Source organism: Hyperolius riggenbachi, chromosome 9 (genome assembly GCF_040937935.1).
Source record: "Hyperolius riggenbachi isolate aHypRig1 chromosome 9, aHypRig1.pri, whole genome shotgun sequence".
Lineage (NCBI taxonomy): Eukaryota > Metazoa > Chordata > Amphibia > Anura > Hyperoliidae > Hyperolius > Hyperolius riggenbachi.
Genome location: NC_090654.1, coordinates 5,432,409 through 5,442,939, shown reverse-complemented (window position 1 = coordinate 5,442,939; position 10,531 = coordinate 5,432,409). Strand labels below are relative to the sequence as shown.

Below are 10,531 nucleotides of genomic sequence, written 5' to 3'. Positions count from 1 at the left end.
GAAGGAAGTGGAGCAGAAGGCGGGGCCTGCGTCTTCAGTCGGGCCGGGGGCGGTGCTGTCTCCTCAGTCAGAGGGTGGAGCGGGAGGCGGGGCCAGCGTCCTCAGTCAGGCCGGGGGTGGGCTCGTCAGTCAGCAGGACAGGGGGTGGAGCAGGAGGCGGGGCGGTCTCGTCAGTCATCAGAGCAGCGGGAGGCGGGCCGGGGCCGTCTCGTAAGTCAGCAGGACAGGGGGCGGAGCGGGAGGCGGGCCGGGGCGGTCTCGTAAGTAAGCAGGGCGGAGCGGGAGGCGGGCCGGTCTCGTCAGTCAACAGGGCAGGAGGCGGGGCGGCTTGTAAGTCAGCAGGGCAGGAGGCGGGGCGGCTCGTAAGTCAGCAGGGCAGGGGGCGGAGCCGGGGGCGGTCTCGTAAAGGAGGGGGCGGGTCCGGCAGGGCTGCCGCTGCTGTAGTTCCGCAGTGTCGGCACACACGTCACGTGGTGCGCTCCCGGGCCCCCGGCATGCAGCCCCCGCTGGAGTCGGACGATGTGTATGACTTCCTGTTTAAGCTGGTTCTGGTCGGGGATGCCGGGGTCGGGAAGACGTGCGTCGTGCAGAGATTCAAGAGCGGCGTGTTTGTGGAGAGACAGGGCAACACCATCGGGGTGGACTTCACTATGAAGAGCCTGGAGATCCAGGGCAAGAGGGTGAAGGTGAGGGGACTACAACTCCCAGCATTATACCCGTGTGTGTATGGGAGGGGGGACTACAACTGCCAGCATTATATCTGTGTGTATGGGAGGGGAGGACTACAACTGCCAGCATGCCCTGCCTTATATGGAGGGGAGGACTACAACTGCCAGCATGCCCTGCCTTATATGGAGGGGGGACTACAACTGCCAGCATGCCCTGCCTTATATGGAGGGAGGACTACAACTGCCAGAATGCCCTGCCTTATATGGAGGGGAGGACTACAACTGCCAGCATGCCCTGCCTTATATGGAGGGGGGACTACAACTGCCAGCATGCCCTGCCTTATATGGAGGGAGGACTACAACTGCCAGCATGCCCTGCCTTATTTGGAGGGGGGGACTACAACTGCCAGCATTATATCTGTGTGTATGGGGGACTACAACTGCCAGCATGCCCAGCTGTGTGTGTGTGTGTGTGTCTATGGGGGGGACTACAACTGCCAGCATTGTGTGTGTGTCTGTCTGTCTATGGGGGTAAGACTACAACTACCAGCATGCCCAGCCTTATGTTTGTCTGCATGGGGGGTTAGGAGACTGCCATTATGCCCTGCTATGTATGTATGTGTGAGGGGACTACAACCACCAGTATGCCCTCTGTGTATGGGGGGGGGGGGGGGAAGCTACAACTACCAGCATGCCCAACCATATATTATGTGTGTAGCAGTGGCTGGATGGTGTAATGGTTAAGGGTTCTGCCTCTTACACAGGAGACCTGGGTTCACATCTTGGCTCTTCCTGTTCTGTAAGCCAGCACCTATACAGTAAGGAGACATTGGGCAAGACTGCTGCTGCCTATAGAGCGCCCTCTATTTGCTGCAACTCTGGCCTAACACTGCTACTGTTTATACCATCCCCTAGTGGCGTCAGCTCTGGTGCTTGGAATCTGCCAGGAGAAAATGTTATTCATCTTGTCTATAGGGGACTACAACTACCAGCATGCCTTGCTATTTGTGTAGGGGAGCTACAGCTACCAGCAAGCCCATGGTGGAGGATATTACCTCTCCTCGTCTCACAATGCTGCTCGTTGGCCTCGGGGGTCCCTCTCTTCCGGTCCTCTGAAGTGTTTGATGGAATCCTTCAGTCGATCACTTGCCCTGGGAGTTCCGCCAAACGACGCTGCGCAACTGAGAACCGCACAGCACAAATTCTGACCCGTGCATGTAGCGAAGTGATCGTTCGTCCACTTATGCCTGCGCAGTTCAGAATCACTCAGCGCCGCGCGGAGGGACTTCCGAAAGGCTGGAGAGGTGAGAGGGCTGGGCACAGGAGGGACCCCAGGGACAGCGAGCAGCATCCGGACCCTCTGGGGGGAGGTAGGCCACCATCCACGGGCTTCATTCGGTATAGTTTCCTCTGGGCCACGGGTACTTTAAGGACAACTGAAGTGAGGGACATATGGAAGCTGCCATATTTATTTCCTGTTAGACAATACCAGTTGCCTGGCTGTCCTGCTGATCTCTCTGGCTGCAGTAGTGTCTGAATCACACACCTGAAACAAGCATGCAGCTAATCCAGTCAGACTTCAGTCACCTGATCTGCTGCATGCTTGTTCAGGGGCTGTGGCTATTACAGGATCAGCAGGACAGCCAGGCAACTGGTATTGCTTAGAAGGGAATAAATATGACAGCCCCCTGTTCTTCTCACTTCAGTTGTCCTTTAAAGGGACTCCGAGACCCTCTCATGGGCCTTTAAGCCAGACAACTTCCAACAAGGTGGTGCTATGACCCCTCTGGAGGAGCCTCTTGCAATGGCCATGCGTGTCACTTCCTCTTCCTGCTTCATTCAGTGATGCACTTCTCTAACAGAGAAGACAGGGGTGACCCGGAAGTTATAGCAGAGCCAAGATGGCAGCCGCGATTTTTAAATTTAAATTGAGCGAAAACCGTGTAGAACGGCGATTCAGGCATCAAATGAAAGCGAAGAGAGCATAAGCTGCATGCAGAAAGGTATGCATCTTTAAGCACTTAGCAGTACTGGCCGGAGTCTTAGAGGCGTGCCCATGAGAGGTGCTCGGAGCCCCTTTAAGTAAAGCCACCAGTGATTTGTGATGTTGGGGCACCTGGAGGGTATGAGGGGAGGGGGGGGTGATTGGGGGGCATTCAGACCCCACACAGAGGCAATGGACTGTGCGTTCCTACTACCGCATCTATCACCATAACGTGCGCACCTGTGCTCCAGCTGCGTATAGTGACAAGATATATATACACTGTACAGCTATAAATAATAATATTGCCGCACTACCTTTATATAAAGCTGGCCGCACACGCTCAGACCGCTACCTAATGGGGTATGTTCCCTAAACTGCAGTAAGCGGAATAACGACCGCGCAATGAGTAGAGCGTAATGCGTGACGCCGTGCGTTACACGCTGCTCCGCTCGTGATAAGATGTCGCCCCAAGTTATCCCGCTTACTGCAGTGTAGTGAATGTATCCCATTGGATGGCAATTCTGGTCAATCCCTCTGTGACGTGAATCTGATCAGAGAGGCCTCGATTTCAACCACACACAGAATGGTTTTCAGCATAAAATCTGCTGAGCTGCAGCGTTACGATACTACAGGTCTACCACCGCTCCTGCGAGATTTTCCGATTGATCGTATCTGTCGGTCACTTTTCTGCCAAAATTGATCTAAACTGCGACGGGTGTGGCCTGTTGTGCTGTAGATTCCCGGCAGGTTCGATTAGAGTGATCACATCTGCCGGGAAGGTGGATGTGTGTATGGCCTGGGTTACTGGCCCTGTAGCAGGGCACGCAGTCTGGTCAGGAGAGGCAGAAGCACCAGGACTTTTGTGCCTTTCCTGAGAGGGAGCACAGACAGCAGTAAAATCTGCTCCCCCTTGCTGTGTGTATTGCAGCTTGGTGAGGTGGCCAGCAGTGCTGCTTCCCTGTTTGTTTTGTAAGGTTGTGTTTGTCTCCAGGAACCTCCCCCGCCCTCTGTCACTTTACATGGGGGGAGGGGGGGGGGGGTCAGTGGTTCAGCAGGTTCAGCATACAGCGTCCTTCCATGGGGCGGTCAGCCTCTGAATATGAGGCAGCTTACACAATAGGTGCAGGGTGGCTGGGACTTGTGGTTCAGCATGCAGTGTCCCTCCATGGGGCGGAGCTTACACAATAGGTGCAGGGTGGCTGGGACTTGTGGTTCAGCAGGCAGCGTCCCTCCATGGGGCGGAGCTTACACAATAGGTGCAGGGCGGCTGGGACTTGTGGTTCAGCAGGCAGCGTCCCTCCATGGGGCGGAGCTTACACAATAGAAGCAGGGTGCCTGGGACTTGTGGTTCAGCATGCAGTGTCCCTCCATGGCGCAGAGCTTACACAATAGGTGCAGGGCGGCTGGGACTTGTGGTTCAGCATGCAGTGTCCCTCCATGGGGCGGAGCTAACACAATAGGGGCAGGGTGGCTGGGACTTGTGGTTCAGCAGGCAGCGTCCCTCCATGGGACGGAGCTAACACAATAGGAGCAGGGTGGCTGGGACTTGTGGTTCAGCATGCAGCGTCCCTCCATGGGGTGGAGCTTACACAATAGGGGCAGGGTGGCTGGGACTTGTGGTTCAGCAGGCAGCGTCCCTCCATGGGGCGGAGCTAACACAATAGGTGCAGGGCGGCTGGGACTTGTGGTTCAGCATGCAGTGTCCCTCCATGGGGCGGAGCTTACACAATAGGGGCAGGGTGGCTGGGACTTGTGGTTCAGCAGGCAGTGTCCCTCCATGGGGCGGAGCTTACACAATAGGAGCAGGGTGGCTGGGACTTGTGGTTCAGCAGGCAGCGTCCCTCCATGGGGCGGAGCTTACACAATAGGAGCAGGGTGGCTGGGACTTGTGGTTCAGCATGCAGTGTCCCTCCATGGGGTGGAGCTTACACAATAGGTGCAGGGCGGCTGGGACTTGTGGTTCAGCAGGCAGTGTCCCTCCATGGGGCGGAGCTTACACAATAGGAGCAGGGTGGCTGGGACTTGTGGTTCAGCATGCAGCGTCCCTCCATGGGGCGGAGCTTACACAATAGGAGCAGGGTGGCTGGGACTTGTGGTTCAGCATGCAGCGTCCCTCCATGGGGCGGAGCTTACACAATAGGTGCAGGGTGGCTGGGACTTGTGGTTCAGCATGCAGCGTCCCTCCATGGGGCGGAGCTTACACAATAGGAGCAGGGCTGCTGGGACTTGTGGTTCAGCATGCAGCGTCCCTCCATGGGGTGGAGCTTACACAATAGGGGCAGGGTGGCTGGGACTTGTGGTTCAGCAGGCAGTGTCCCTCCATGGGGCGGAGCTTACACAATAGGTGCAGGGTGACTGGGACTTGTGGTGCAGCATGCAGTGTCCCTCCATGGGGCGGAGCTTACACAATAGGAGCAGGGTGGCTGGGACTTGTGGTTCAGCATGCAGTGTCCCTCCATGGGGCGGAGCTAACACAATAGGAGCAGGGCGGCTGGGACTTGTGGTTCAGCATGCAGCGTCCCTCCATGGGGCGGAGCTAACACAATAGGAGCAGGGTGGCTGGGACTTGTGGTTCAGCATGCAGTGTCCCTCCATGGGGCGGAGCTAACACAATAGGAGCAGGGCGGCTGGGACTTGTGGTTCAGCATGCAGCGTCCCTCCATGGGGCGGAGCTAACACAATAGGGGCAGGGTGGCTGGGACTTGTGGTTCAGCATGCAGTGTCCCTCCATGGGGCGGAGCTTACACAATAGGAGCAGGGTGGCTGGGACTTGTGGTTCAGCATGCAGTGTCCCTCCATGGGGCGGAGCTTACACAATAGGGGCAGGGTGGCTGGGACTTGTGGTTCAGCATGCAGTGTCCCTCCATGGGGTGGAGCTTACACAATAGGTGCAGGGTGGCTGGGACTTGTGGTTCAGCAGGCAGTGTCCCTCCATGGGGCGGAGCTTACACAATAGGGGCAGGGTGGCTGGGACTTGTGGTTCAGCATGCAGTGTCCCTCCATGGGGCAGAGCTTACACAATAGGTGCAGGGTGGCTGGGACTTGTGGTTCAGCATGCAGCGTCCCTCCATGGGGCGGAGCTTACACAATAGGGGCAGGGTGGCTGGGACTTGTGGTTCAGCAGGCAGTGTCCCTCCATGGGGCGGAGCTTACACAATAGGATCAGGGGGGCTGGGACTTGTGGTTCAGCAGGCAGCGTCCCTCCATGGGGCGGAGCTTACACAATAGGAGCAGGGCAGCTGGGACTTGTGGTTCAGCATGCAGCGTCGCTCCATGGGGCGGAGCTTACACAATAGGGGCAAGGTGGCTGGGACTTGTGGTTGAGCATGCAGCGTCCCTCCATGGGGCGGAGCTTACACAATAGGTGCAGGGCGGCTGGGACTTGTGATTCAGCAGGCAGTGTCCCTCCATGGGGCGGAGCTTACACAATAGGTGCAGGGTGGCTGGGACTTGTGGTTCAGCATGCAGCGTCCCTCCATGGGGCGGAGCTTACACAATAGGAGCAGGGCGGCTGGGACTTGTGGTTCAGCATGCAGCGTCCCTCCATGGGGCGGAGCTTACACAATAGGTGCAGGGTGGCTGGGACTTGTGGTTCAGCAGGCAGCGTCCCTCCATGGGGCGGAGCTTACACAATAGGTGCAGGGTGGCTGGGACTTGTGGTTCAGCATGCAGCGTCCCTCCATGGGGCGGAGCTTACACAATAGGCGCAGGGCGGCTGGGACTTGTGGTTCAGCATGCAGCGTCCCTCCATGGGGCGGAGCTTACACAATAGGTGCAGGGCGGCTGGGACTTGTGGTTCAGCATGCAGTGTCCCTCCATGGGGCGGAGCTTACACAATAGGTGCAGGGCGGCTGGGACTTGTGGTTCAGCATGCAGCGTCCCTCCATGGGGCGGAGCTTACACAATAGGTGCAGGGCGGCTGGGACTTGTGGTTCAGCATGCAGTGTCCCTTCATGGGGCGGAGCTTACACAATAGGGGCAGGGTGGCTGGGACTTGTGGTTCAGCATGCAGCGTCCCTCCATGGGGCGGAGCTTACACAATAGGAGCAGGGAGGCTGGGACTTGTGGTTCAGCATGCAGTGTCCCTCCATGGCGCAGAGCTTACACAATAGGAGCAGGGTGGCTGGGACTTGTGGTTCAGCATGCAGCGTCCCTCCATGGGGCGGAGCTTACACAATAGGAGCAGGGAGGCTGGGACTTGTGGTTCAGCATGCAGTGTCCCTCCATGGCGCAGAGCTTACACAATAGGAGCAGGGAGGCTGGGACTTGTGGTTCAGCATGCAGTGTCCCTCCATGGGGCGGAGCTTACACAATAGGTGCAGGGCGGCTGGGACTTGTGGTTCAGCAGGCAGTGTCCCTCCATGGGGCGGAGCTTACACAATAGGCGCAGGGCGGCTGGGACTTGTGATTCAGCAGGCAGTGTCCCTCCATGGGGCGGAGCTCACACAATAGGCGCAGGGCGGCTGGGACTTGTGGTTCAGCATGCAGTGTCCCTCCATGGGGCGGAGCTTACACAATAGGCGCAGGGCGGCTGGGACTTGTGGTTCAGCATGCAGCGTCCCTCCATGGGGCGGAGCTTACACAATAGGTGCAGGTCGGCTGGGACTTGTGGTTCAGCATGCAGCGTCCCTCCATGGGGCGGAGCTTACACAATAGGTGCAGGGCGGCTGGGACTTGTGGTTCAGCATGCAGCGTCCCTCCATGGGGCGGAGCTTACACAATAGGAGCAGGGCAGCTGGGACTTGTGGTTCAGCATGCAGTGTCCCTCCATGGGGCGGAGCTTACACAATAGGGGCAGGGTGGCTGGGACTTGTGGTTCAGCATGCAGCGTCCCTCCATGGGGCGGAGCTTACACAATAGGTGCAGGGCGGCTGGGACTTGTGATTCAGCAGGCAGTGTCCCTCCATGGGGCGGAGCTTACACAATAGGAGCAGGGTGGCTGGGACTTGTGGTTCAGCATGCAGTGTCCCTCCATGGGGCGGAGCTTACACAATAGGTGCAGGGCGGCTGGGACTTGTGGTTCAGCATGCAGCGTCCCTCCATGGGGCGGAGCTTACACAATAGGTGCAGGGCGGCTGGGACTTGTGGTTCAGCATGCAGCGTCCCTCCATGGGGCGGAGCTTACACAATAGGCGCAGGGTGGCTGGGACTTGTGATTCAGCAGGCAGTGTCCCTCCATGGGACGGAGCTTACACAATAGGCGCAGGGCGGCTGGGACTTGTGGTTCAGCATGCAGTGTCCCTCCATGGGGCGGAGCTTACACAATAGGCGCAGGGCGGCTGGGACTTGTGGTTCAGCATGCAGTGTCCCTCCATGGGGCGGAGCTTACACAATAGGAGCAGGGAGGCTGGGACTTGTGGTTCAGCATGCAGTGTCCCTCCATGGCGCAGAGCTTACACAATAGGAGCAGGGAGGCTGGGACTTGTGGTTCAGCATGCAGTGTCCCTCCATGGGGCGGAGCTTACACAATAGGTGCAGGGCGGCTGGGACTTGTGGTTCAGCAGGCAGTGTCCCTCCATGGGGCGGAGCTTACACAATAGGGGCAGGGTGGCTGGGACTTGTGGTTCAGCATGCAGTGTCCCTCCATGGGGCGGAGCTTACACAATAGGCGCAGGGCGGCTGGGACTTGTGATTCAGCAGGCAGTGTCCCTCCATGGGGCGGAGCTTACACAATAGGCGCAGGGCGGCTGGGACTTGTGGTTCAGCATGCAGTGTCCCTCCATGGGGCGGAGCTTACACAATAGGCGCAGGGCGGCTGGGACTTGTGGTTCAGCATGCAGCGTCCCTCCATGGGGCGGAGCTTACACAATAGGTGCAGGTCGGCTGGGACTTGTGGTTCAGCATGCAGCGTCCCTCCATGGGGCGGAGCTTACAAAATAGGTGCAGGGCGGCTGGGACTTGTGGTTCAGCATGCAGCGTCCCTCCATGGGGCGGAGCTTACACAATAGGAGCAGGGCGGCTGGGACTTGTGGTTCAGCATGCAGTGTCCCTCCATGGGGCGGAGCTTACACAATAGGGGCAGGGTGGCTGGGACTTGTGGTTCAGCATGCAGTGTCCCTCCATGGGGCGGAGCTTACACAATAGGGGCAGGGTGGCTGGGACTTGTGGTTCAGCATGCAGCGTCCCTCCATGGGGCGGAGCTTACACAATAGGAGCAGAGTGGCTGGGACTTGTGGTTCAGCATGCAGTGTCCCTCCATAGGGCGGAGCTTACACAATAGGTGCAGGGTGGCTGGGACTTGTGGTTCAGCATGCAGTGTCCCTCCATGGGGCGGAGCTTACACAATAGGCGCAGGGTGGCTGGGACTTGTTGTTCAGCATGCAGTGTCCCTCCATGGGGCGGAGCTTACTCAATAGGTGCAGGGTGGCTGGGACTTGTGGTTCAGCATGCAGCGTCCCTCCATGGGGCGGAGCTTACACAATAGGTGCAGGGTGGCTGGGACTTGTGGTTCAGCAGGCAGTTTCCCTCCATGGGGCGGAGCTTACACAATAGGAGCAGGGTGACTGGGACTTGTGGTTCAGCATGCAGTGTCCCTCCATGGGGCGGAGCTTACACAATAGGAGCAGGGTGGCTGGGACTTGTGGTTCAGCAGGCAGTGTCCCTCCATGGGGCGGAGCTTACACAATAGGAGCAGGGTGGCTGGGACTTGTGGTTCAGCATGCAGTGTCCCTCCATGGGGCGGAGCTTACACAATAGGAGCAGGGTGGCTGGGACTTGTGGTTCAGCATGCAGCGTCCCTCCATGGGGCGGAGCTTACACAATAGGAGCAGGGTGGCTGGGACTTGTGGTTCAGCATGCAGTGTCCCTCCATGGGGCGGAGCTTACACAATAGGTGCAGGGCGGCTGCCGGCTGGGACTTGTGGTTCAGCAGGCAGTGTCCCTCCATGGGGCGGTCAGCCTCTGTATATGAGGAGGCAGCTTACACAATAGGCGGCAGGGACTGATGGCCTGGGGCCTCTGCTGCTGTTTGCTCAGGTTGGTCACATGTCCTTTGTTGCTCACTGGAGGAAGGTTTCTCTCTCACAATGAGGACATCACATCCTGTTGTGTCGCAGCTGCTGCCTCTAGCTGAGGATTAAAGTGCGACTCCGCTGTCTGAAGAGGCAGCGCCCCCCACCTGTATAAACTGCTACTGGATTTACTGAAAATAGACATGCCATAAAGCTCACCTGAACTGAGAGGTATATGGAGGCTGCCATATATATTTCCAGTTACACAATACCAGTTGCCTGGCAGCCCTGCTGACCTCTCTGGCTACAGTAATGTCTGAATCACACACCTGAAACAAGCATGCAGCTAATCCAGTCTGACGTCAGTCAGAGCACCTGATCTGCTGCATGCTTGGTCAGGGGCTATGGCTAAATGTATTACAGGCACAGGATCAGCAGGACAGCCAGGCAATCTGAATTGTATAAAAGGAAATAAATATGGCAGCCTCCTTATCCCCCTCACTTCAGTTGTCCTTTAGTGCAGCCCTCTACTAGAGATGAGACAGCCTCGCTCTGGCCTCCCCAGCTTCTCCATCTATCGGTGGCCTTCCTTGATCTTTGATTAGTAAAATGATTGATATTACCGGCCCCCACATGTAATGTCTTCTGGTTGGGGGCCAGTTCTGCTCCATCAGAAACGGACAGAGTGAGTGTAATAAGCTGTGGCTGGGAGCACACTTGTCTGTCGGTTTTCTGAACACCATGGGCTCGATTCACAAAGCGGTGCTAACCCAGTTAGAGACTTTAGGCGTGATAACCATTGCACCACCCTGGTGAAAAGCCAGTTTAGGCGTGATAAGTTTAGGTGTGATAAGTTTAGGCATGCTAAGTTTAGATAAGTGTAGATAGCGTGCAAAGTCCCGCACGCAAAGCAGCGCCATTAAACTCTA

General features: G+C 57.6%; 1 protein-coding gene across 1 annotated transcript in view; it reads left to right on the top strand.

Annotated features, from left to right (window-relative positions):
- The first annotated feature begins 412 nt into the window (after positions 1–412).
- The window catches only part of RAB43 (RAB43, member RAS oncogene family), a 56,014-nt gene continuing 45,895 nt past the window's right edge, over positions 413–10,531 (top strand). Inside the window, exon 1 of the mRNA XM_068251827.1 lies at positions 413–686. Coding sequence (XP_068107928.1) covers positions 495–686 — 192 coding nt within the window. The 5' untranslated portion in view covers positions 413–494. The remainder of the gene's footprint in view (positions 687–10,531) is intronic.